Source organism: Etheostoma cragini, chromosome 7, assembly GCF_013103735.1.
Source record: "Etheostoma cragini isolate CJK2018 chromosome 7, CSU_Ecrag_1.0, whole genome shotgun sequence".
Classification (NCBI taxonomy): Eukaryota; Metazoa; Chordata; class Actinopteri; order Perciformes; family Percidae; genus Etheostoma; species Etheostoma cragini.
Genome location: NC_048413.1, coordinates 10550960 through 10577712, shown reverse-complemented (window position 1 = coordinate 10577712; position 26753 = coordinate 10550960). Strand labels below are relative to the sequence as shown.

The window sequence follows — 26753 nt, the reverse complement described above, 5'->3', positions numbered from 1 at the left end:
ACACACACACACACACACACACAGAGACACACACACATTTCGATTACGTTTCTGGATCCCCTTACACCCATCCCGATCAACTCCCCCCTGTCTAAAGACCCCCTCAGAGTGCTGTTATCACTGGAGGCGCTATCATTCCTAGTGTGGGACATCTGTCGCTTCCTGGAGGCAATTCAGTGACACACACTTGTCTCACACACATATACTGTTCAGTGGAGGTGTTTGTGTTCCAGTTAAGGTACTTTCTCTGGAAGAAACACAGTAAACGAACACAGTAAAATCAATAACCCCAACACTGCCTTTAATCTCATCAACTGCACATCTAACCTTAACTCATAAGGTGGATCGCCCATATTATAAAACAAATAATTTTCATATTATATTGAGGCGGTGGCAGAAATATCAGAGATTAATATCTCAAAAGCTCAGGAAATGCCAAGTGAGGCTTAAGCAGAATCAATGTGTATTATTGCATATGAGCAAATTTTCATTTTTCAGAAACAGTTAAGCTATGTTCATTGTTCAAATTTTTTATTTTGTCACAAACACACACACACACACACACATACACACACACACACTTCGAGTGTTTATAGAGAAGTACTTTGGAACTTGAAACTGTGGAATGAATCTGTCTGCTACTGTGACTAATCATTACTTCCTTTTTATTAAAGCTAAACTTTGTTGCCTGTAATCAGTTCGGCCTTTCAGTTTGTGCTACACTCGTAACAGGCCAACTATTGCATGTGAACAGATCATGAGGGAGATACAGAGGAGAAAACAGGCCAGATTTAGTTTAATTTGATCCTTGTTTCTCAACTCCTTCCATGTATGTGTGTCCATTTATGCCAGATGTGTGAGCTGCCTGAGCACCAGATGGAAGTGCTACTGGGACCCTGACATGTACCAATGTGTCTCGAGTAAAGATGAGTCAAAGCACAACCTTCTAGAGGTGAGTAATTCTCTTTTTTCCTTTACAGTAATACATCAACCAAATAGACGCCTGGAGGATCTCACAATATTAAGATCCCACTAGTCAGAGACTCAGATATTACCCTGTCCAAAAACTCCCTGTGTGCTGTAATGATCTGAGTCCAGACGGGTTAGGCAAGAGCAATCATGTGGTAATTCAGTATGAGGTTACAAGTGTATCAACCACAATATGTGGAAATGTTGAAACCTGCTCTAAAATCTCAGGAGGTTCTGGTTTAAAATGTACCATTTTAAAGCTCCTCTAAAGTTTCTCTTTTGTCAGTTTAGTTTGATATCTCAGCATGGGGAAGAGTAGATTCACTGTGTTCCTATTTTTATAGGGAAAATAGATAGAAGAAGATAAATCTACACCTACATTTACAGCTATGGATTGATATAGCCTTTCATTTTAAGTAGGTGACTGTATAAATGGATTATGTAGATGTATGTTTGGCAATGCAGAGCTCCATGAGGGTGTAATCTATTTTCTTTACACATCTCATACTGCTCCACTGCAAAAACTTTACAAAAAACTTTTAAAGGGCCACTGTGCAGTTTTGGAAATTTCTTTGCTGTTTTCTTGCTTTTTGCTTGCAGGTTTCTCTATAGAGCTTCCCCTACAGCTTCGGAATAGATATTTTGCAGCTCCTATGTTTACTTGTGTCTGACTCCTTGCTCGGTCAGTTTGCCAATTCCTATTTCTCTGTTTCTCTAACAATACTCTCCTAGATTTCTGCTTGTTTTTTGCTGGCTCAGCATTGACAATAGTGTGAAAACCTCCATCGCTACCTTGTTCTAATAGCTAGCCAGTTCCTGAATGGGGGTGTGTATGTAATATCTTTTGTTGCAAGAGTGGTTTTTCCACTCACAGGCGCTAGGCCCTAGAATCAAGATGGCCACCATTCAACACGAACAAAGTCATATAACCGTTCCAATGACTCCAAAGCTAAGGTTAATTGAGCTAAAAACTGCATAGTACCCCTTTAAAACACTGGACAAAAAGCTGTCAAGTTACCATCATTGTAACATCATTCAGAAGTATAATCTCCTGACTTCTGACAGCTTTCTGTTTCTGGCTGATGCTAGTTTAGTGTACAAAGTGATCAATGCTCTGCTGATCAATTACATTCAAGAAGAAATTGCTAAAACCAAATCAGTCATGCACCCACAAATGTGTTAATGTGTCGTAATGTTTTTAAATTGTGTTGTTGTTGCTTGTGATGTTGTCGTCCAATGAATATGTCCCGTCTGGTAATGTAAGAGATGGTATTCTCTGTTTCCTCCCCAAGGACTAAATACGTAAATTAGCTTATATTTATAGTAGCTTGTACTCTGGTACAGCTTAGAAGTTGTTCACTATCCCTGTTACACAAACAATAATACATACGTATTTACATAAATTAAAAGCCCACAAATTAAATAGTATAAGAAGTTTGGCTCAAGTGCACAAAAGCCTGTTAAACTGGGAAAATGATCTACAACAGCCTCATTGAAACAAATTACAGTTCCCAAGATACCACTGTCCTTAGTGCATGCTCCTGACAACATCAAGATTAAGTCAGTCATTGTATTATTCCTGTCCCCTCTGGAGTTTTATTGCCCAGCCAAACTCCATGACCTGTGTGAGGAGGCATCCTCTCAGCAGACTTTGGCCTTAAGGGTGCAGGGGTCCGACTGTGTCCACTCACAGTACTGGCCCCAGTTAGAGGGGAGAGGATATGACTCACAGTCCTCTGGTCAGCTGCTGGTCAAGTGGTCTTGTTCTGGTGTTTTATTGCTATGAGTGTTTTACATTCCACTTTATATCACAAGACCTACTGAAAAGGGAAAGAGCTCCATTTGTTAAACAAGTAAAGTAATAGAGACATCATTGAAATTTTCTAAGCAAATGCGATAAATCCTAGTCAGGCGGGCTGTTTCTGATCCCATAAAAACAAACATATTGAAGGACAATAGGCTTGGGATTTCCAAGTCACTTCCCATTGTTTAAATTGTAGGTTCTTTTTAAACATGAAACTTGATTAGGTATTTGTAATGTAGGTCATAAGGAGATTAGGAGGTGGTTTTTCCTGTTCTGGTGAGTCCATCACAGTGTCCGGTGGGTCTGTTTTTCTAATCCCTCATCGTCTCTCTATTTGAAGCTATTGTTGTGTCCCTCACAGCAAGACTTTACCCCCTCATTTCCTCCTCCTCCAGATAAACAGGACAGGTATTTTGGGTTTGCGGATGTGTGCATGGGAGACATTGTTTTTTTAACTCCTATATGTCACTTCCTGCCCCTCCACCCCATCTCTTCACAGAATGTGGCTTCCTGTCCCCGCCTGGTTGCCTCAGAGGTTCCTCCATCACCATCAGGAATGGCCCAGGACTTTACCTTATCCCTCAGCAACATCCAGGAGGTACGCCAGACAACCTCCAGCTATGGAGCTAGACTTGGACTTTGTCCAACATGCATGTTGTGAAAAATGATTGGACTAAAACAGAAGCATATGGTGTGTTTGCTTCAAGCTGAGGTAATAAACACAGGTGGATATTTGTGTGCTGTGATTTGGGTCAATGCATGAGCAAAACCTGAGTTTGGCCGTTCTCTATGTTATAAGACGGAGATGAAAATGAAGAATGAGCGAGTATCATTATGCTTTAGTTGCTCACGGCTCAGCTGTCTGAGCCCAGCATGCCTCTGGTATCTAACTGTGTCTAGCTGAGTTGTGTCTTCGTCAGCACAGTGTACAATGTGCAGTCGGTGTGAGGCAGCACATGCGGGAGGAGCTTTATTTCACTTGTGTTCATTTTTATATTCAGCAAGTCTTTCCAGATTTTTTTTTTAAACTCCTATTCTCATCCTTAATCCACGCTGAGTGAGTCAGGCGCTGATCCTGCATCACTGATGAGGACACAACTGGGATACTCCAAAAATTCCAGAGCTGACTAGTTGTCAGCCGTGGTCAGTCACACACCTAACCCTGGCTGGCATTTGGAGCTCACTCCTGGAGTGTTGCTATGGTCACAGACATTGAGTCACATACAGACACACACACACACACACACACACACATACACACACACTTCCCCTGGGCAGCCTGGATGTGACCGGCTGTTCATACAACTCTTTATTAGGATTGTTTTTACATATTGATGTTGTTTGAATATGTCTTCATCTTGTCAGCAAGTCAACACAGCAGGGAATGTGGTGTCAGAAGCCTCAATTGCTTAGACAGTTCTGGAATTTGGGGTGAATTTTAGTTTGGTTCCCACACTTTCTTTTGGACAAACCTTCAAATAAATAGACCTAACTGCCATAAACATGAATCAACAAGCAAGTGCTTCTAAATTTGTCCTCCAGCATCTATTAGTTCTTAGACTGAAAATTAGTGCAGGGAACATTTCAATTTGTGTTATGTTAAAAGAAATTCTGTGGAAACAAGAAACTTGCCAGAAGCCAAAACATATCCAGCTTCACTGGTGTCAAAAAGCACAAAAAAATATTAAAGTCCTGGAGAGGGCGACACAAGTAGACCAATTTAAGATGGCTGGATTCTCTTTTACTGCTCTTACCTAGGTTAGCTTCTTTATGGTCTTACCGTCACATATCTTGGCTCAGTTAAACTCACTACTCTGATTTCATCAAGAATGAATTTGAATTCATTACTTTGGCTCCCATAAGGCTTGCAGAGGTGTGGGAGTCCAGATGTTTATGAATATTAATTTTAAATGGATTGCATATTTTCCTGGCAGGGACAATTATTGTGGGTTATTTTGGTTTCCTGGTACTCATTTTGAGTTGTCAATTGTTACCAGACACGTTTGAAAGAGCGTTTTCATTGCAGACGCTTGAGATGGGTACTAAAGCAATGGTCATGTCATTCTGAGAACATGATATCACAGATTGCTCACTTTTTATTGTTGAAACATATTTTTTAAAATAAGTGCTTTGCATGACAGAGGGAGGACCTGGAGTGTGACTTTGGGACAGAGCAGCAATATGAGGCTACATGGCTGAACATCTCAGCTGTTAGGTGCAGCGGAGTAACAGTAAGTACAGACAACGACCTATCTAATTTTCCAAGTATGACTAAAGATCAGATAAGCTGTTGCTCAGTTACTGTGCATTTACTGGTTCATTGTATTCATTATTGGAGAATTTAAGCCTCGTTTGTAACCGTTTTTATTGCAGTTGTTTAAAACCCTTGATTGTAGGTTGACTAAGAACCCGTTATTATCTAGAGCAACAGCATAAGAGAGTGAATGCATGTAGAGGCAAATTGACAAACATTATTCACACTGAGGAGATCCACAATCTTTTTTATTGCTGCCCCCTACTTTTTTTTTCCATGTAGCTTTCTACTAATCAGAGGAGCCAGGTTTACTACCTCAACCTGAAGAGGAGAGGATACTTTAGTCCGCAGGGGGAGGATGTCTTTGTCGACAGCCCTCAGCCCATGAGAGGTAAGACATTGTTATGTATTCTTACATCTGCTACGCTTCAGCTATTTTCTCAGCCATCCAGTATTTTCAGCGTAATTAGAAACTAGCAAAAACAAGGAAAAATCTGACATAGCTGCCAGCGTTGCTCACCTGTGCACAAATGTTTTTCTGATGAGACTGGTGGAATTGATTAAACCTGGAAAAAAAATTAAGAATTGCTTACAGGGACAAACAGTTTTAGACTGCCTTTCACAACACAACACATAATTTGCCAACTAGTAATTTACCATAATATCATATTCCGCTACCATCTAATTACACATAATGACTATAGAACATGGGCGTCGCAATTTAAGGTGTTATCAATGCCCCTTGCAAGCCATGTCCGTATGTATTGTTCCAAATACAATTTAAGCTCCATGACAATAGTGAGATGATAAAAAGTGACCTGCATGTTGTTGAACTTGGCATGTTGTTTATAATGCAGCTACATGCCAACCCTTGTCTATCCCAGTCCCAGATGTGCCGTTCGCAAACCATGTGTCTAGCATGTGAACACCAGCCCTGGGTCTCTGACAAACACTCTGCACTGTTAAGGACATGACGTTGGCCTCATAACATGCAGAATCATCACATTTATAAAAATACACACACAAACACACACACACACAAACACACACTGCAATATGCACACAAAATGTATGCACAGATGCACATGCGGTGATACAAATGGGATTTCTCACTGGGAGGCACATTGGAACATGAACATAATCATCTGTTTCTTGCTGGCTTTGTTCTCCTCCACTCCTTTTGCTCTCTTTTTTTCCTGGTTTATTTTTATAGCCGTGAATATATCATCCTGCAAATGCTTATGCTGTTTATACAGAGCATGCAGCCCATGTGGTTCATATCAGCTATAAAAGAATTTTAGAATTCTACAGTACCTTAAGTTTACCAGACAAGGCAAACGCAGACCTGAAATGCTTATGCTTACAATAATTGCCCTCTTTTTCTCCCCAATCCCAATCGCTCTAGTGGAGGTGTACAACTGTGGAGTGGGTAGTTCAGACTGCTCCCAGTGCTGGGGCCGGGAGGATCAGGGCCACCTCTGTGGCTGGTGTGAAAATAAATGCAGGCCGAGGGATGACTGCCAGTCAATCAGGGATCCATGTCCTGCTCCTGAGATTCACAAGGTAAGATTACACGTTGAACATGAATGCAGGCTAGAAATGGTTGCAATAATACTGCCCACCGCCTTTCTGTTGGCTCGAGGCTCTATTTTCAAGCCATAAAATGGTGAATTATGTGGTCACTCACATGGTGCGGTGCCCCATGCCCTGTCTGTCCAGCGTCAGCTGCTTTGGGAGTATTTGAATAGAGTCTCAATAAAGCAGTTCACTCAGTAATAACACTCACTTAGCCACAGCCCTCAAGGGACACAGTGGAGTCAATCTGCAGTCACTCAGAAGGGCATGGGAACACCTTTTGCCCTGTGGAACTACAACACGAGTGTAAACTATGTCAATGGTTTATATGTGTAGAGCTCTTTATGTAGAAACCCACAGAAACTAAAACAAAGCAAATAAGAACCAGAAAGGGTTTTGGATTTGTAACTACATAAAAGCGAAAACAGGGGTGCCTGGGTAGCTTGACTGGTGGAGTGCGCGCCCATGTGTAGGGGTTCACTCCTCACGCAGCAGCCACAGGTTCAACTTTGACCTGCGGCCCTTTGCTGCATGTCATACCCCTCTCTCTTCCCTTTCGTGTCTTCAGCTGTCCAGGCCTACAATGCCCCCAAAAAATCTTAAATTCAATATAAAAAATTAAATTAAAAAAACACACAGGATCTGAGTGCGGTCACATAAAAATGGTAATTACGATTAACGGCCTGGCCTTTCATTAAACTGTTTATTGAGCTTATTTGCATGCATTGTTTGTCCAGTCGTAATGGGAGTGTGTTTAGAGCCGTCTTTGAAGCCTTTTCTGCCACTAATAAACCTTATATCAGCACAGCAACCGTAGGCAGTCATGGGAAGCACGGCTCACATGATACCCAGTCAGCTTGAACTTCCTGTAGATAAAACCTGGTCAGCCCAGGAGAATAAGCAAGCAAAACAAAGCAGAGGGACATACACACTCTCTTTTTCTCTCTCACACACACACATACACAAAATATTTCACACAAATAGGCCATATTGAAGCATTCACGATTATCCCTCATTCTTTGTAGCTGTCAGCATACTGTGACTAACAGAATGCTCTGTGACGGTCTAACTTATGTGGACTATGTGGACGTGACTGTAGGTAGCCGGGATGAGATGCCGTATGCGTGGGTAGACCATTGTTGCAATACTCTCTCTTACTCTCTCTATCGCGCTCTCTCACACTCACACATGCATGCACGCACACACGCATGCACGTACACACACACACAGACACACACACACACACACTCACACACACACACTCAAACTGTCTCTCTCGGGAGAGCTGGTTGAAGAGAGGATACTGGGGGTTGTGGTTCTGCGTAGTGTATGATGCAATGCTTCGGCAGCCATGTTTTCCCAGAGAATCCACAGGGGTTTGAGCCAGAGTACTTAGGCTCACAGAGGATAGATCAACTCTCCCTAAACATTCACACGCACCCACACACCCACCCACACACACACACACACACACACACACACACACATACCAAAGCAGCTTGTTGTTGTATAGACCTAGTGACTGTGTGTACAGCAAAGTTAATTAAATGTTTTTTGCTCTCCTTTTTCAAATGCAATCTCTATCACAAGCACCAAAATATCAATAATGCCATAAACTTTGAACCTAATTGGGAAAAATGTTCTCTATTCAATGCAGTGACGTAAGACAATGGAGATATTTATCATCTCCGCAGGCCCTTTATTATGATGTTGTGAGGGCTATTTCACTGTTTAAAAAAACATTGATTAGAGGTACTTTGGCGTCAAAAACAGGAACTGCCAAACATAGTTTATCCACAACATGAAAAGAAAGAGAGAACAGAGGGATCTGGGTGAGACATAAATGGTCTGAGAGAGAGGATGGAGAGGGGTACAGTATAGTGAGAAGCCTTTTCCTGTTTTTGTCCTCACATCGTCCTTGATTAGTGTGATGCAGTGGAACTGGAGTAAGGAGAGAAAGATGAATGCTCTGGCCTCACAGAGATCTATTCGGTACAAGAAAATAAAAATAAAACATATGGATTTAATCAGTTAGGTAGTTTCAAGCGCAGGTGGCACTTCTTTTTTTTATTTCAATACAAGGATGTAGAATAATTTAGTCCTAAAATGCATTTCATAGCTCCAACATTCCTTGTGGAGTATACTTCTCGCAGAGACCCATTCACACCCTGTGATCTCCCTGGAGGCTTGGCAGAGTTTGCGCTGTAAATCAAGAATCACATACTTGTAAGAGGTGTAAATGAACAGAATGCCAGCTGATGTTTATGTCTATGCTCAATGGCACCACAGAGACACACTAGGTGCTATGAGACGCATAGTGATGATAAATAACTCTGCTTACTGCAGAGCTGTGTAGAGGCGGTGGGTGCTTTTCATTTGTCTGCCATGCTAGAGTATTTATGTATACCTGCTCATGTATGCATTTAAGTTGTTGGGCATTACATGTGTATGAAGGAATGTGGACATGTGTTTTTGTCAAAGAAAGTGTATATAAATACTTTATATGTAGGCACAGGGTGGTAACACTTGATATCTAAATGCACAAAAACATTTGCATTATTTCCTGTGTCGTAGATCCCACAGAAATGCTGTTTGGTTTATTTTCATACATTATTAAAAATAATGCACTCTTTCTTTACTTAACTGCCTTTCCCGTTTTAGCTGCGAAAATATGGTTTATTTATCTGCGCTGTCACTCTTGCAGGCTTCAAATTATCTGTATGCAGAGCCAAACCTTGTTCCCTCACCTAGACCAAACAGAAGGGCTGTTTTCATTCTCAAGCTTGGTTTGTGATAGAGCCAGAGACGGGCTAATAACACAGAGGGGTCACACTGACCTCAGCTCAGCCAGGAGGTCATTCAGAAAAGTATGTACGCAGCTGGGCTAGCTGTGCTACAGTGGCAAAATGAGGGTAGATTGCTTCTGTCTGGGCGTCGGAGATGCTATCTCTGAAGCTGTGTTTACGTGGTGACTTGAGAGGGGACTATTCTATCTTTTCTTTCTGTGGCTCCTGAATGTAGCATGTATAATATAGTTTAGAGACCAAAGGCAAGGGCTGAAATGATGCGTGTGAGAATGCCTCTGAACAACGGCATAAATGGGACTAAGGAATTTGACAGAGCAGACACAGAATAACAGATGAAAGGGAATAGCGCTGTATTCATTTCCCTGTTGAGGCTTTGCTCTCTCACCACTACCATCAGTATTCACTCTCCTCTCAACACTCAGTTCTCTAAATTGCCTCCCCACTCATCCACCTTTCTGCTGTGCTCTCCACCTCGCTTCTCCAGCCCTTTCTCTCTCACTCTGTCTGTCTCCTGCGGGGTGTGAAGGGGGCTCTTAGGCTGCTCTTTATTTGCATGTGCTGTAGAGGATTAGAAGCTGAAGAGTCTCAGACTGGCACAGTTAAGAGTCTGCTTTGCGCTTGTGTGTATACACCTAAACTGTGTGTCAATTATATTAGATCACAGTCTTCAGCAGAAGAATACTTACACAGGCCACTTGTCCTTATCTCTCTGTGTGGCACCCTCCATGTCAGCATCAGAGACAGCATCTCCATTCTCTTAATTCTCTGTCACACCCGTCATCAGTGGAACATTTTAAGGGAGATAATCTACTTACAAGCTCAAATGTATTGTGCACATTACAGGCTTTCCACATGCTTTTCTTTCCCCATGTTTATTACTTCATTTTGTCTTTGTCAGATCTCTCCCCTGAGCGGTCCATTGGAAGGAGGCACCCTGCTGACAGTACAGGGCAGGAACCTGGGACGGAGGGCTGGAGCAGTAAAGGTTTCTATTGGAGATGTGCTATGTACTCTCCAGCCTGAGCTCTACATCGTCTCTGTAGAGTAAGTACTATAACACACGGCTCAATTAGGATTCACAAATTTGCATATATAGAGTTATGTCAATTGTTCTTGAAGTGTTTGCTAAAGGATGGCAGTGTGCAAACCTTTTTTTCCCTTTGTACTTATTTGATTATGTTTTACATCATCTACATTGTCAGAACGACAAGCTGCGTGTGACAAGAGCACGTCCTATTCAGAACACCATTTATATTTAAAATGCTGCTAAAATAAGCAGTTGGGCTGCAATTAGGACTGCATAGATGACAGCTTACAATTATATGTTGTCATGGGAACCTGACGTGCACTCAGCCAGGTGAGTGGTCAGGTGGACAGCAGGCAGAAATAGAGATGCAGATATGGAACTGATTTGTCAATGTTAATAAACCTTAAAGAAACATGCATCAGTTAGTTGAACTAGGGTTATTTACCGTCTTCTCTATATTTATATGGGTGAGAAAACACATTTTTGTCTCAGTGCATGCATAGTCTTATTCCAGCAGGGCCGCTGATAGCTTAGCTTAGCTTAGTAAATGGAATCATTATTATTATTATGCCGGTTAGCATGGCATGAGTAAAAGTGACCCACCAACAACCAAAAACAAACCTAATTACTTCTTGTGGCTTGCATTTTCACAAGTACAAAAAAAACGCAGCACCTGAAAACCCCCAACTTGCCGGTATGTTGATACATATCGGCGTGAATATTAGCTGGCTATTTTTTCTACAGTTGACAGTGAATGGCGATGAATATGGCGGACTTTATGAGAGACAAAGAGGATGACGTCTTAGACGGTCAAGATCCAAAAGCATACCTCTGATACGTATCTCTGCCCCCGAGTAGCCAAGTCATCCAAGTCAAAATCTGCCTAGGAAATCATCTAGTCTTAATCTGCATTGCTATTTGTACTCGCCACAACAAGTAATTAGGTTTGTTTATCCTTGTTGATGGGTTGCTTTTACTCATGACATGCTAACAACATAGCAACATAGGATTCCATTTAAGATAAGCTAAGATAAGTCAGTGGTGGCGCTGCTGGGCAAAGAAAATGCATGCACTGATACAAAAATGAGTTTGCCCACCTATAACTATAGACAAATATAAATATAAAGGAGATGTTGAACAGGACATGAAGATGGCTTTTTTTTTTTTTTTTTTTTGCCTTTTTCAAGGTGAAAAACAGAAATTGCTGTGTCTCTATGAGCCTACTTGTGGACATTGTGCCATTGTAGTAGTAGGGGGGCCGGGCCGGGACACACAATGATACAGTTTAATAAAAAGTACTTATTGGACTTTAACTTATCATTGCACCTTCAATAACATAGCTGTCCTCAATTTAGGTCATCCTGTACATCTCATCTGCGGTTTTTCCTGCATCCACCATGTGTGATTGTTTATGTGCACGTCAGTCGGGGGGGGGAACGGAGCAGCAGCCCCGCCCGCTGCAGCAAGCAACTTTCAGAGACTTTATAGTGAAAAAACGTTACCGAGTTACTTTCGCTGTACATTTTGATGGTGAGATTTTCGAGTTACAAACGTCTTGTCATCATTAGATACAAGAAAATGAATATGACCCGTTCTCACACCCGCTTGGTCAGTGGCTGCACGTGGGACTGCTGGGATTATCGCAAGTAACGAAAATGCAGTAGGGGGCCCCGGCTGTCATTCAATGTCTTCCTGTGATTAGTCCGGGCCTGTAAGCAACTGCATATCCTGCTTACTGATAGTTAAGCGTCTGAATTACTCAATTCTCATTGGCTACCAGCCAACGTGGCAGGTAGATTGACATTGTTAACCGTCAATTGCAAAATTCCTCCGCCTTTGGCGGGCGGGCGGGTGTTAATTTCATACCCTGACGGTGAATAATAACCATATTTTAACAAAGGTGGCGTAGTCCTTTAAAGAAATCCTGGAATGTTTTCCGTTTACAGGTTTTGGGGAGTTCATAGGGATGTATGAACAATAGTTGTAGAAAGTCTTCTATGGCTCCAAAGGGAGACAATAAGTTTAAAAATATAAAAACTGCAGGTGAGAAGTTAGAAAGAAGTCATATTACCAGACCTTTGTAGCTCGCTCTTAAACTCTGCTTGAGGCTAAGAGCTTGAGGCAAAATTAGCTGCTACTATCATAACACCATCATAGATAATTAGCCTCCTGCACTTCCACAAGTCTTGGAAATAGAACGTCAACCATCCCGCAAGGTTTAGTTTTCATGTATTCATGAGGCTTATTTTCACAAATATTATTATGCAGCACACATCTCATTTTAATTGACTCCATAGCCATCCCTCCGTAGCTCAGGGACCATCACACTGTCACCATGGAGACAGCAGGACCCCACTTTAACTCTGGCAAAGTAGACCTCAATGAAGTCAGTAACTCTACAGTTACATCCAAACTTCCATTCAGTATCTGTATTGTTCCTTGAATGGAGTTGTTTATCTGGTCTTGCTCCACTGAAGCCGATCATTGTATTAAGACCAGTTAAAGGGTGACCTGCGGGTCTTACCTGTCACTCCAGCTGCCTGACACATTTCACAACGTATGTCAAAAACAGCGAATCACATTTCACTCCAGTGGTGTTCTCATCTGGTGTCGTCATTCCTCATTGGCTCGAGAGGCTGGTTGTTATGACAGCAGAGCATATCCTCATTGCGGGAAGTGGCACTGACAAATCATAACACGTCCGTGCATCTGACAATGTCAGGACATTTGACTTTCATGAACATTCATACACCTTTACATTCCTATCCTTGTTGGAACCTAATGTTGATTTGATTATATATGATCATCCCTTAAAGCTCTTAGTCACCCTTATTTTAAAACTTATTTAGAAAAAAAGACTCCTGAAGATGTGAGGACTAAACAGAGTAAACCTGTTTCACAAAAAATAATCTCATTCAGAAAAATCTAAAATTCAAACTGCTTCCTGCACAAATGCCACACACACACGCACACACACACCGGCGTGTGACCTCATTTAGCATGCCTGTTGAGACAGGTGTCTGCCCGTGCGCTGAGAGGTGAAAGTTCACAGCTGTGTGCCACAAGAAGAATGTGCAGCACTGGAGAGACTGTGTTCCACTCACTCGGTGTCAACATTTTAATTAATGGCACAGTCAGCCTAGGCACACCTCATTTACTGGAGTACTTCTCTAGATTTTTTGGCTCAGGTCCTTCTTGCTGCCCTCTGTAACATTTTCATATGAGCCTTGAGTGGCCTTCGCCCTGTCCATTTAGATTCACCGCAGACAACACTCTCATCCAAACACTCCCAGACATGATTGATAATGATTGTTTTTCATCCATTCAGGGGAAATGATCAGAGACATGTTCAAAACTAGACAAAATATCCTTCTCTGAAACCCATAAATATCTCCGTAGTAGGGCGGTGCTGGAATGTGGAGAAGGGGTCATTCCAGCCGCTATCTGCTCAGGGAGTCTGCATGTCCTTTAAATGGGATCACACTGCATCAACTGCATCACACACACACACATAAACACACATACACACACCAGGGCATCTTCAGTTTTCTCAAAAACGGCCTTAAAACGTTATTAAAAAGTATTTCATTAAAGTTGCAAGTCATTTTTGTATGTCTTTGTATGTAATAGCGGGCTGCATTTTTTATTGGTTAATCCGTCTATCCATATTTGGCCACTTTTCCTGGTCCATGTAACAGTAATTTCAGTAATTATGGCACTAGAAATGATTTTTGTATACTGCAAATAGAGCTGCAACAATTAAAAAACAAATCAGCATCTATTTTGATAATTAATACTTTTTTAAGTAAAACTATTAACCAACTTTATTAAGCCAACTATTTTCTGGCTCCAGCTTCAACACAACAAACAATCCAAATAACAATCTGAAGACTTGCTTGGATTTTTCAGATCAAATGAATCAAGAAAACAATTGTCAGGAAAAACAATAATGAAAATAACTACCCTATCGGCACAGAAGTACTGAAAAAAAGTGATATGAATGATGATAATGATAAATAACAAGGCCATATCGTCCCTACGGGGTTTCCATTATGCTTTTAAACTTCCGCCAATGAGGTATTACAAACTAACTGCATTCTATGTGGTAATAAAATAGTTTTAAGAAACCATAAAACATTCAATGCTACAGGCTTAATTAATCACACCTTCTGTCTACTCTTCCTTTCTCTGTACTCTACAAGATACATTGTAATTTTGACCAGATTTAGATTATCAGCCTGAATCCAGTTAGGCGCGGAGCAATCCTGCAGGTTTGGACTGATTCCGGCTTCAGTTGCTCCTATTTCCCTCAGGCTTGAATTTGTGTTTAATCATGTGTTTCATTTTATTTTTCTTTCTTATCCTAAATCAGAGCATGTGAAATGACACATTTTCTTCAAACAGGTGCACGTCCTGCCTTCATGGCACACGACTGACAGGAGTATAATTTGAGTGTAATGACTTTACCTGATGCTCCTGTAATTAAACGTAGACTAACAGATGGCTGGGACTGCAGGTTATTTAAATGTATTTTTAACATATTTTCAGGCTTATAAAGAAAATCCATGTTTATATTGATTTTATTATCAATTGATTTATTAATTAAATGTTGCAGTGGTTTGGCAACAGTGAAACCCTGGTCTCAGACCCGACGGCCCAACCCCAGCCAATCCCCAATCTGTTCGAACCCAGCCTCATCTCACCATATGTCCTGCCAGGTCCTCCTACATAAAACACAGCTCGTCAGCTTATGTAAATTCCCCACAATTCCTCTGTCAATCATCCAATCACTCGCTGAGAATTTATAACCACTGTAGCGCCAGGCACCTGACTAAATAAACCGACAGGGTGTCAAGCTAGAGGGGGAACATGTGAGTTGATAAAGGTTGGGTTACCCCCCCAGAACATGTATCCCAGCGAGGACCCAGAACAGTAGATCCCTGTGCTTCGGTGCACCACTGGATCATTAATATGAGACGTCCTTGTAGAGCGTACGCTGATGACACAAGGCTTAATCACAGCCAGGAGGCGAGAGAACAAGCCTCAGCAGCCCCTTAATCTCCTCTGTGGTTAGACACATCTGGTCCGAGGCGCTTTGAACCCTTACATCTCCTAATATCTGATATCTCAAGGCTTTATTGGATTCCATATGTAAATGCAATATGGTCTGATGAATTAGTTCATAACCACCATTCTCCGAAATTAATTATGTCTTTGTTTAGCTGTCATGATCATATTGGTTCCCCTCACTTGCAATTTTAGTCTTTTTTTTAATAAATTCATTTATTAGATTACAATTATATGATGCTTTTTTGAGGGTTCTTATCCATTATCATCAGTTGTTTTTTTATTATTAACTGATCTCTCATTTTAATGTTTTGACAACCAAACAAGGAGATCACACTCTTGTTAAATTTCCCAGGCTGGTGTGTGTCACTGGGAGCTCTGCACATGACAGGGCATATCTTGTCCAAGTGGATGTGGATCAGAGTGGGACGGGCACGTCGAAAGAGATCTTCTCATACTTAGTGAGTATTCTACAGATATATATACCCTCCTGCTATTCTTTGCTGTCTGTTCTGTCCGTCTCTCCCTCCACATTCTTCTTCTTCTACGCTCTCTTGTTCCTTCTTCCCTACTGGGAAAGCCTTCCCAAGTGTGTCAGTTGAGTGTTAACAGATGTGTTTTATGATTCTGAAGAATGTGAGTGTGTGGGAATCTTCAAACATTCATCTGGGCTGCAACTTAGCACCATTGTCATGCTGCACTTGCTGCCAGCAAAAACAAATATGGCGATTGTTGGAATGTCCCTTTGCTCTGAATTCATCACTGGTAGAGGCAAGCTAGCCATTATTGTGTTAATCGACCTCGACCCACACAGTCTCCCATTGGATTTAGAGTATTCAGCCATTGGAAATACCCATGTAAGCCCTTTGTTTCTCTTTGTTTATAGATAAAGACTTTTTTTATAATTCAGTGCTGGAGCGGTCTATCATTTCAGCAGTGCCTGAGACCAGCTCTGCCTGTGAGTCATCCCACAGAGAAATTACCCCCATCTTGGACAGAGAAAACCCACAACACAAAACATTATACTGTGCTGTTGTGGGAACTTACTTTGGGTTTCCTTATTCATCTCTAAGATGCTCATTGGGAGAGAGGTTTTTAGCGATGTGTGTTGCGGGGAAGATGTAAGAAAAAGGGAAAACAGTTTTGGAGACAGGATATGTGCCTCTACTGCATCTCCTTCCTCGAACCTTTAGACGGAAACATCTGCCTCCTTACGCCCACTCTGGCACTCAAACACACAATAGGGCTCCTCCATCCATGCACACTGAGGAAGTGAATCCTGTCAGGGAGGATAAGAGGCATCCCCGGAGGCAAGGTTCAATGCGGGGATAGAAAGTTTGGAAAGAGAGGGAATGCTGATGAAGAGCTGGACAGAGATATACATCTTCGCCCCAGGAACATTTGTGTGTATGTGCGTGTGTATATATGTGTTTGCCTGTACATATGACTGCATGTGCATGCAGTTTCTCATGTGTATGTATGAACATTATTGCCTCATTGTATAGCTGTCCTGCAAGCTTGAGCCCAAAGGCCTGTTGGCTTTAACAGCAACACTTTAACATATTGCAGCGTGGGCTGTCTTCACAGTTTTCTTCCCTAATTTACTGTAATAGTCAGCAGCTGTCTTAGCCAATCTCTAAAGACAAGATATTTGAACCTCAAAGGATGAGAAAAGATTTGTCAATGAAAACATCACAGCGCACAAAACACAGTTTGACTAAATCTGTCTTTTCCTGTGACAGAAGCTGTCAGATGTCTAGTGAAAAAAAATATTGTGTTGTTCAGTCATGTGTCATCTCTCTTGTCTGTATTCAGGTCCCAAAGCTGCTCTCCATAGAGCCAACAAAGGGCTCTCGTGCTGGAGGAACTATAGTAATCATCAGAGGGGAGCACCTGGACATTGGCTCTCAGGTCAGAGTCATGGTCAACAACACGCTAGAGTGCACCATCATAGCGTGAGTACTGATTATTTTGAAACAGCATTGTGTCATTTAATGGTGCTTTAGATTGGGGGGAGGAAGGGGGTGTTGCTTGTATCATGTGGGCGTGCCAACAGTTTTGTTGTCATTACTTAGAATTTTTGATGGGGGCGGCAGAAACTGTGCACAATAACTTTAAGTGTCACTTTAAAGTCAGGTGCTCTGCTTGTAGCTATAGTATTGTTTAATGTATATTTATGAAAATATGTATAGAATAACATTAAGTCTAAGCGGAAACAGATTTGGGGTTTGAGCACTTGTAGACATAACAAGATATGCAGTCACGATATTCCCCTCATGGTTTTTTAGGAAAACAGATGAAAGCATTGAGTGCACCATGCCTCCAGCCTTACAGGCACACACTGACTCACTCACAGTGTCAGTGTGTGTGGAGTTTGAAAACGTTCCCTGTCAAAGTGCAGAGCTTAGCACTGCCTACACCTACGAGAAGAACCCCACCATCAGCTCCATCTACCCCAAAAAGAGCTATCTCAGGTAGGTAGACTGTTCTGAAATATTACAAAAAAAAACGAGTTGTCTTAAATGTCTCAAGCTGGAGGACTCTGCAGTTCCTTTCCTAGATTCACTGACAAAAGTCATTACCGTAATGTCGACCTGATTAGCTGCAGTTTCTCCTTATTGTGTTCTAAATAGCACAGCATGTATGTGATAGCAGATATGCACTGCATGTGAACTGTGTTATATTATTATCTGGTCCTCTGTTTTTCTGTTTGGTGCAGTGTGAGTGTCCCAAAAGTATTTGCATACCAGTATGAATTTGACACATTTTTGTCATGGCTGAAATGTGTCTCTCTCTCTCTCTCTCTCTCTCTCTCTCTCTCTCTGTGTGTGTGTGTGTGTGTGTGTGTCACACAGTGGTGGCAGGACCATCACAGTGTCAGGCCAGGGTTTTGATCTGGTGCAAAGTGCCACCATGGACGTTCTGGAAATTGGAGAAAAAGTGAGTAATCAGCTGGATTGTTTCCTTTTCACTTGATAAAATTCTCAAACCAACATGTGTGTTTTATTGTGTCAGAACACCGGGTGGGAAATACATTTTATAAGTTTACAAAAATAAACACATCAAACTTGTGGTCATTTATAAAAAAGTTGAATATAATGGGAAACTTTGATTTTTATGTGTCGTGAAGTCACACTTCACCTAACAAATCTACAGGACTGGTTAGGGATTTTCAGAAATATGCTGATTCACTTTTGAGGTATTGGTAGGCTGATACCAAAGGTAAAAAAACTTTGGTATCGATGTTTTCATCTAACTCTGCAATGAAAGCTAATGTGCAGAAAAAATTTCAGACTATTCCTTTAAGAACGATTAATATGTACAGTTTATTCGTTTTAGTCATATAGTGAATCATGTTTCAGGTAGATCATGTCATTAACCGTCTGATAGGTAAATGGAAAAGAATGCATTTTAAGCGTTCTTGTCTTCTCTGGTCCTACCCCAGCGCTGCACTGTGGTTTCCCCATTTACAATCACCTGCCCATCCCCGGCGTCCAGCCAATCCCAGCAGACCTCAGCGCAGTTTATCTTAAACGGAATCCTCTACACGGGTGACAGCCCCTTCACCTATGATAGTGAGGAAGAGGAGGAGGAGGAACCTCACAAAGGTCACTTCCCGTTGGAGTATGTGGAGGACCCTCAGTTTTTCACTGCCAACAAGGAGAAACTGATTAAACACCACCCAGGAGAGCCACTGACACTCATCATCAACGTGAGTGACACTGCTGAGACAGTTCAGATTAGTGCTACATTGACTTTCTGATGAAGACAAGTGAATGTTCACCTCTAATTGCATCGAATGTTGTTTTATTGATTGCATACTCTTTATATTAAATGGTTAAAGTGTTGAACAATTTCAAGTGACAGAAGTTATAATATTTAAAAAATTTTAACTTAAAATAAATAAAACATTTTTGGTAGCTAGATTACATAATTGTTATTTGGCTAAATTATTACCTCAATATTTCTGTGTACATCACAGTGACAATGACGATCTTTAGCAGGTAATGTTAACCATGTTTGCCATCACAGCTTGGCATATTTGCATGCTAACTTTTGTTAACTTGCACTAAACACAAAGTACAGTTAAGTCTGATATCATTAGGTTTGCATGTATTTGGTCCCAAATCAAGTATTGGACAAATTCAAAATTTGACCTGGGGAAGGAGATAGATGAAAAATCTAAGCATTAGCAAAGCAATAACAATTTATCTTGAGGGGAACATGAATGTCTGCACCAAATGTCATGTCAATTCATCCAACAGTTGTTGAGACCAAATATGTGGACCTCGTGTTGGCGCTAATTGACAGGTCAGGGGATTACTAAAGGAGGATACATCCCCTGGGGACCATGAGTGCCTGAACTTAACTGTCTGAACTATCCCATCGTTTTTTGAGATATTTCTGGACCAAGGAGGTGGACCGACCAGTCAACCAACTGCCTTGCTTGCACCTAGACCTTGTGTTTTATATTTTTTGAGAACGGTCAAACTTAAAGACCAGTTGGGCGACCTCTAGATCACCCAGTTAGAGCGTGCGCCCCATGTAGGCTGAGTCCTTTGCACCGGCCCCAGTTTGAGTCCGACCTGCAGCTCTTTGCTGCGTGTCATCCCCCATTTATCTCCCACCTTTTTTGTCTATCTACTGTCACTATCTAATAAAGGGAAAAAGCCCCCAAAAATTATCTTAAAAAAAAATACTATCAGCAGAAAACACCATTATACGCTATTGACAATTTCAGCTTATTCGCCATATTCAAATAGAACATAGAACAAGTGATGGTATTCTCTAAAGGTTTCTTGGCTCCAAAAGCTCCACTGCTGTAAACAGACTGTTGCCCACTGTGAACAGCAGACAAGGCTGAGCGTTCCTTTATTCATATTCACATAAAACGGAGGCACATAAAGCACATCAAAGGCCCATACCCTGAGACGTGTTGATTTCAGTTGGGGGTATGGGAAGGGGGGGGTGCAGTGGCAGCTCAGTGGGAGGTCCCATGCTCCTGTGGTCTGGCTGATCTAAGCACCTGTCTGCATTCATTCATCACCCAAAAGGGCTGCGGGCTGTGACACAGTACGACATTCACATGCTAACAGCACAGACAGGGAAGTTTGAACACGATGCAGCTTCCTCTTGATGTGTTTGTGAGTGTCAGGATGAGGCCCCTGCGGAATCGTTGCCTCAGCCTGTCTACATGGACAACTCGTCTGTTGTTTCCTGTTTTCTTAGGTGGATTCCACTTGTGGTGGACCTGAAGGGGGGAAGGACTTGTTAGTCAGCCAGATCCTATATTAAGGACCTGAGCTGGAATGTGGGTGGATTTTTGTTTGCTTTCATCCTGTTTTGGTCCAGAACGTTTAAGTGTGAAAATGTTGTGTAAAGTGTGTTTTTTACAATATGCTCAAACATATTTTGTATGATAGTTTGAAGCACTTTTTATTTATATGTGTGTAACGAGTGTATGCATCTTTCTTTGTGTGTACGTGTTTTGTCTGTGTAAGGAAACATTTGTTGACAGAGACCCAGGGGGTGGCATCCTGCAGTAGGGACAGGACAGGGTCCTAAGGGTGTAATCAAAGCAAGGAAGCACACTAGGGATAAACACACACACATTCTTCCTTACTCATCATTCTTATATCAAAGGGAAATTGCAGTTTCATACAAATTGGGTGCTATTTTTGTAAAAAAAAAAAAACATCATTCCTACATTAGTAATTACATGGTACATACAAATTTGACTTAAGAGTTCTAGGAATGCTTAACATCCCGAAAAAGAAGACTGACAGGGCAAGAAACAAAAGCAGTCCGATTATTTTTAGTGGCGGTTGCCATAATGTTAAGATGAGAAAGTGTGTCTGTCAGTCGCGTAGAGAGGAAAACGAGGTAGTGGTGTTTTTAGCGGTTAATGCCGTAATTTTAAGCCGAAAATGTGTGTCTGGCAGTCGGGTAGAGAGGACTGTAAGGTAGTGGTGTTTTAGCGGCCGATATTTTTTTAATTTCAAGCCAAGATAGGATGGTTGTCAGTCTACAGAACTCTGCATGAGCATGGGCTTTTGTGAATGTCAACATTGCCAGCATCTAACGTTAGCTACTCTGCTGTGCTGTGGAGTAATGCCTTGCGATGTGAGACAAGCATCTAGCAACAATGTTGGAAGCCCTGTCAACCTGGCAACCTCCGTGAACTTCGAGTCTGGGGAGGAGGGGCCGGGGGGGCGACTCTCTCCAGTATTTTGAATTTGGAATGCAGTAACTATTTTAAATGCTACCCGTCAGTAGTACATCTTGGACCTTTAAGGGCTCTTTCAGTGATTTAGTATTGCACTTTTTGAAAGTTCGATGACATAGAGAGGGAAAAGAAATCCAACCAAAAAGCTCCAAAAACACTGGATCCTACATTTCCCATAATGCAACCTTATAGCATTTTCATTAAACCCTTCTTGCTTGTTAAACGTCTTTAAAACTCTGTGCCCCACAGGATTTCTGTTATAAATCCCCAAGTTGAGATTGTTGGAGGGCCCCTATATTTGAACCAGAAATTAGCAGTAAGAGGAAGGAGATTGGATTGATAAAAAATAGCTGTACAGCTTAGTCCAACAGGCTCCTGGAAAGGCCCTGAGAATGTTATTTTGGGCAGAGGCAGGGATGACTATCAGTGGGTTTGTTTGTAGAAACTTCCCTGGCCATGTGAGAGGGGCTGCGGGAATGTTTGCTGCTTCAAGCTGAACCTAAGTCCAAACTGGATGACTATTTTGCTGGCTTCTTCTGTGTGACCGCTGCATGACAGGCCTGCCACAGCTTGGTTTCTGTGTGTGTGTGTGTGTGTGTGTGTGTGTGTGTGTGTGTGCGTGTGTGTGTGTGTGCGTGTGTGTGTGTGTATGTGTGTGTGTGTGTGTGTGTGTGTGTTTGCGTGTGTGCCCGCATAAGAGAATGCATTTGTGTGCATGTATGTGTAGGTTGAATCTGCTGTGGCCTTCATAAATGTTATTTGTGCCTGTTCAAACCAGCCCCCTCTGTTTTCTTTCAACCAACTGACTGACGGCTGTTTTTGTTCATTTCTGGCGCAGAAAGGGCCAACTGATCTGGACCTGGTGCCGGAAGAATACTCGGTGATGATTGGCTCCTATCCCTGTAACATCAGCTTCCACAACGACCAGCTGTTCCACTGCACCATCAATGGACTGCTGAGCTCCAGCGAGAGAGAGCTGCCTGTCACTGTAAGTATGCAAACATATACAACGCCACAATAAAATACAAAAACACATGAAAATATTGTTGGATAGACCCTGATAATTTAAGGACATCACCCATCAGTCACACAGTACTTGTAAGCCAAATGTTTAGTCAGAATCCAGACCATCTGGGATGTTCATTGAAACAGATTTCATTTGCACAGGTCCATGCACTGTCAGTGATATGTATGTGTCTCTCCCCAAGCATTAAGAATGGTTTGTAGTTTGAGTATGCCACCATGAATCAGCAGTTAGGGGGCGGTGAGCCGTCACTCCGCTCCACAATGCCACAGAACAACTGTGAAATGTTTAGCATCCTTTATCTCTTTAATCCTTTATCAGTCCGTTTTTCAACCCCAACACAATCACCTACCATGTAGACACTAGCGAGACCTGAGTCTTTTGACTCAGCGATGATTTCACTCGCTTGTGTTTTTGTTTTGTCTCCGAATTCCCTACATCGCAATTAATGGTCTTAATCAAGATGTGGACAAGTACTGCACATTCCTGATAAAAACCAGACACTCTCTTTCCTCTACCCACGTTTCCCATATGTCATTGGCCATTCTGATTGGGCTTTATTAAGGATAAAAAACAGTCATCTATATTTAAATACAAGCTAGACTGTGAGTGGTTTGCTGAAATAGCTCAGAAACACATGTTACTCCATCTCTATTTGTCAGTATAGTTGTAATGCTTCCTCACTTTAACACAGAAATAGACGCAAAGCTCTTTGATTTTGCATTTTTCCCTCCTATGTGTATGTGTCTCTCTCCCACCTTGTGTACCTGTGGCTCGCTCTCGTCCCCACTCCCCACCTAACCACTCTGCCACTCAGGATGTCTGAGAATAAACACAGGCAATTAGCAAATACATAATGGAAGGGCAAGGGTCAAATGAGATGTCATAACACAAAAGGGTGGGCTGCCTGCACATAAGCAGAGAGGATGATTATGCCCATTTGACAGGAATAAACACAAGACATTTCCCTTTGTGTTGGCACATTTGAATAAATGTATGTATGCTTGGCCGTTGCATTTATGTTTCTTCACTTACTTTTGGTGGCATATCTATTTTTACATGCCCATGTTTTGCTTGGCTCTGAAGTGGAGCTGAGCTGCAGAAGTGGATCTAGGGAGTTTTATACCCCGAGCAAAATAGGAACATGGAACAATAGCATTTTCCCCTCCATTACACCAGGCCTGGCTGAAGCAGTCTCTGGAAGACGGCCTTCCCTCGCTGGCCTGGGTAGATTAATGCCTGGACTAGAAAGAGGAAGATGGAATGAGAAAAATAGGGTGCCCAGTGTGCCAGTTCCCCCCTCAGAGTTGAACCAGCATAAGGGGGATTTGGTCTGAGGATTGGAGGCTTTTTATCTGAGGCTTTTTTATGAAGTATGTTTCGGATTGGGGAAGGAGAAGGAAGGATGTGAAGGGGGACCACAGAGACTCTGCTGACTAATCAGAAGGCAGAAGTGAAAATCTTTTTCTTGTCACATTTGGGTTGCTCTGAACCGGGTGACTCTTGCAGCTCCTTGCAGCGAGAGGCCATTTTTCAAAATCTACAATGTAATTAATTTTTGTGTCTGGACCTGTGTCCATGAAAAATACGTTGTGTCTGCGCATATGTGGATGTGTGCAGGAACCTGTGGTTCCATTAAAAAACGGCCATGTTATACTGCACACACTATTATACTGTATTACAAAGAAAACACTTAATGCAACTACTATGCATTGTCTGTCAAAATCAAATTTGCTTTTTCAGCTTGTAATAATTAAGCAAAGTATTGCCATTACAGATGTACAAGATTTACATTAGTATAATACAGAATTTTAGAGAAAGTAAAGAATTGTAATGACTCAAACTTATTATTTTACAACCTTGTTTCACATCTTGAGAAATAAGCCCAGGCTTTTATTTCCTCTTTCCTTTATTTCCTTACTCAGCTTTGGAGTAGACTTGTGACAAAATCTAAACAGTGGTTTTTCAAGACATGTCATAGTGTACAGCAATATTCACAAAATATTGTATATTATAGTTTATTTTTGAGTTGGTCTGATATTGTATGGCCAAATTTAAAATGATAGTTTCTTGAAAAAAAAAAAAAACTAGAGCGTTAAATAAAGCATAGTCTAACCACACGGTCAAATATCTTTACACGTTTTGATTCACTACTATTGGCTGTTGGTTGGGTAGGATTGATGGTCAATATAAATATAGAGATAGGCTTAGTTTTTAATGTGATTAAAGTGAGTTTTATTGATAAATATACAGTATCTACATTATCCTATTTTGTTAAAATGCCCTTCATCTTTTGCATTGTGTATATGGAAGGAAGTTTTTGTGGTATATTGTATTTATAATGCTTTTGAGAAGAGTTTTTTGTAAGCAACATAAGATTTAATGTAAGAAGTTGTGCTATTCTTCTGACAGATTTCACCACTGCAATGGTCTATTTGGTGTCCATGTGGGCTGCAAACAAATAAGCAACTCTAACTACTACCATATAAGAAAAAAAATTGATTTATATAGAAGAAAATTAAAGAAAATATGACATGATGAGATATGTTTTTGTATGACAATGCAATGGTGAGAAGACAATGTGTTTGTTTTTTTCTTCTTAGGTGCAAGTGGGGAACTTTCGTCACACCATCGCCAAAGTGCAGCTCGGCGGCAGTGAGCTGGCCATCGTGGTATCCATTGTGGTGTGCTGCGTGCTGTTGCTGCTGTGCACTGTGGGTAGGTTGTGTACACATGCTCACCATCAGATGATTGATGTGTGCCTGCTGTAGCGATGGATGCTCCAGATGTTGAACAGATAAAAGGAATTTATGGATCATAGTTTCCCGCATTCCTGCTTCATCCCTCCTCAGTACCCAAAGCACAAAGACCCCACTGTTCCCTTTGCTGTCTGTGTGCTTACGTGTGTATGTGTGCGCACTATACTTCGGTATTCTTTGTGTGAGTGTGCGTGCAGGGCAGGTGTATGGGTGACAATTGCTGCTGTGGTGGATTTTTCTGCTTTGAGTTGGTTCTCATATATCTTTAGGTGTGACATACCCATTGAAATAAAATCGCACAAATTCTATTTATACATTCACAAACAAGAACATTTTCATTTGCATGTTCTCACAGTCAGATACATTTATGTACATATTTTTCACAGGCTCACAAAAGGTGATATAAAATCATTTCTGAACGTCATTTCAGACACATTTTTGATCCTTTAGATTCTGGTTTACTGGAAGTTTTCAGTGTGTGATTACAGTCTTTGAGTTAAAACACACTGCATGATGTCTTTCTCAGCTCTTGTAGTGTACTGCACAAAGAGCCGAAGGGCGGAACGCTACTGGCAGAAAACCTTACTCCAAATGGAGGAGATGGAGTCCCAGATCAGAGATGAGATCCGTAAAGGTGTGTTTACGAAAACCCACACATGAACAGACACTCATACATCATACACTATTGTACCAGCTCTGCTCTGTGAAGTTGTTTAGATTTCAAATAATGTTTTGTGTTGCTTGACATAAAAAAAAGACCTTGTGTCGGAAATGTCTGTGTGTACTTAACCATTTCATTTCATTACTGTGAAATATTTTTTTTTATTTGTTGTTCACACCTAACTACTTTTCACACAATGTGTACACAAAGCTATCTTATATATGTACATAGTTGTTCTCAGGACTCCCCTCTGCCCTATCTACCTATACTTTATATTTTTATATTTTTATATTTTTATATTTTTTTATTTATCTTTCAGGACTCCAATCTGCACTACCTACCTACACTTTATTTATTACTTACTATAGTTTTCTATTTTATTTCCTTCTATTTTGTATTTTTATATTTCGTGTCAACACTGTAAAGGGGTTACTTCAATCTCATTGCAAAGGTACTGCACTTGTGTAAAATGACAATAAAGGCATTCTATTCCATTCTATTCTATTCTGTCTATGTGTGTGTGTGTGTGTGTGTGTGTGTGTGTGTGTGTGTGTGTGTGTGTGTGTGTGTGTGTGTGTGT

General features: G+C 41.3%; 1 protein-coding gene across 2 annotated transcripts in view; it reads left to right on the top strand.

Annotated features, from left to right (window-relative positions):
• Nucleotides 1-26753, top strand: part of plxnd1 (plexin D1) — a 62585-nt gene that overhangs the window by 19890 nt on the left and 15942 nt on the right. For both annotated transcript variants that reach the window (XM_034877794.1, XM_034877795.1), the window contains exons 8-21: nucleotides 853-952; nucleotides 3273-3371; nucleotides 4915-5004; nucleotides 5310-5418; nucleotides 6433-6590; nucleotides 10308-10453; nucleotides 15859-15964; nucleotides 17319-17458; nucleotides 17792-17977; nucleotides 18359-18443; nucleotides 18949-19215; nucleotides 22568-22717; nucleotides 25357-25471; nucleotides 26039-26146. In XM_034877794.1, the coding sequence (XP_034733685.1) occupies nucleotides 853-952; nucleotides 3273-3371; nucleotides 4915-5004; nucleotides 5310-5418; nucleotides 6433-6590; nucleotides 10308-10453; nucleotides 15859-15964; nucleotides 17319-17458; nucleotides 17792-17977; nucleotides 18359-18443; nucleotides 18949-19215; nucleotides 22568-22717; nucleotides 25357-25471; nucleotides 26039-26146 (1859 nt within the window). The remainder of the gene's footprint in view (nucleotides 1-852; nucleotides 953-3272; nucleotides 3372-4914; nucleotides 5005-5309; nucleotides 5419-6432; nucleotides 6591-10307; nucleotides 10454-15858; nucleotides 15965-17318; nucleotides 17459-17791; nucleotides 17978-18358; nucleotides 18444-18948; nucleotides 19216-22567; nucleotides 22718-25356; nucleotides 25472-26038; nucleotides 26147-26753) is intronic.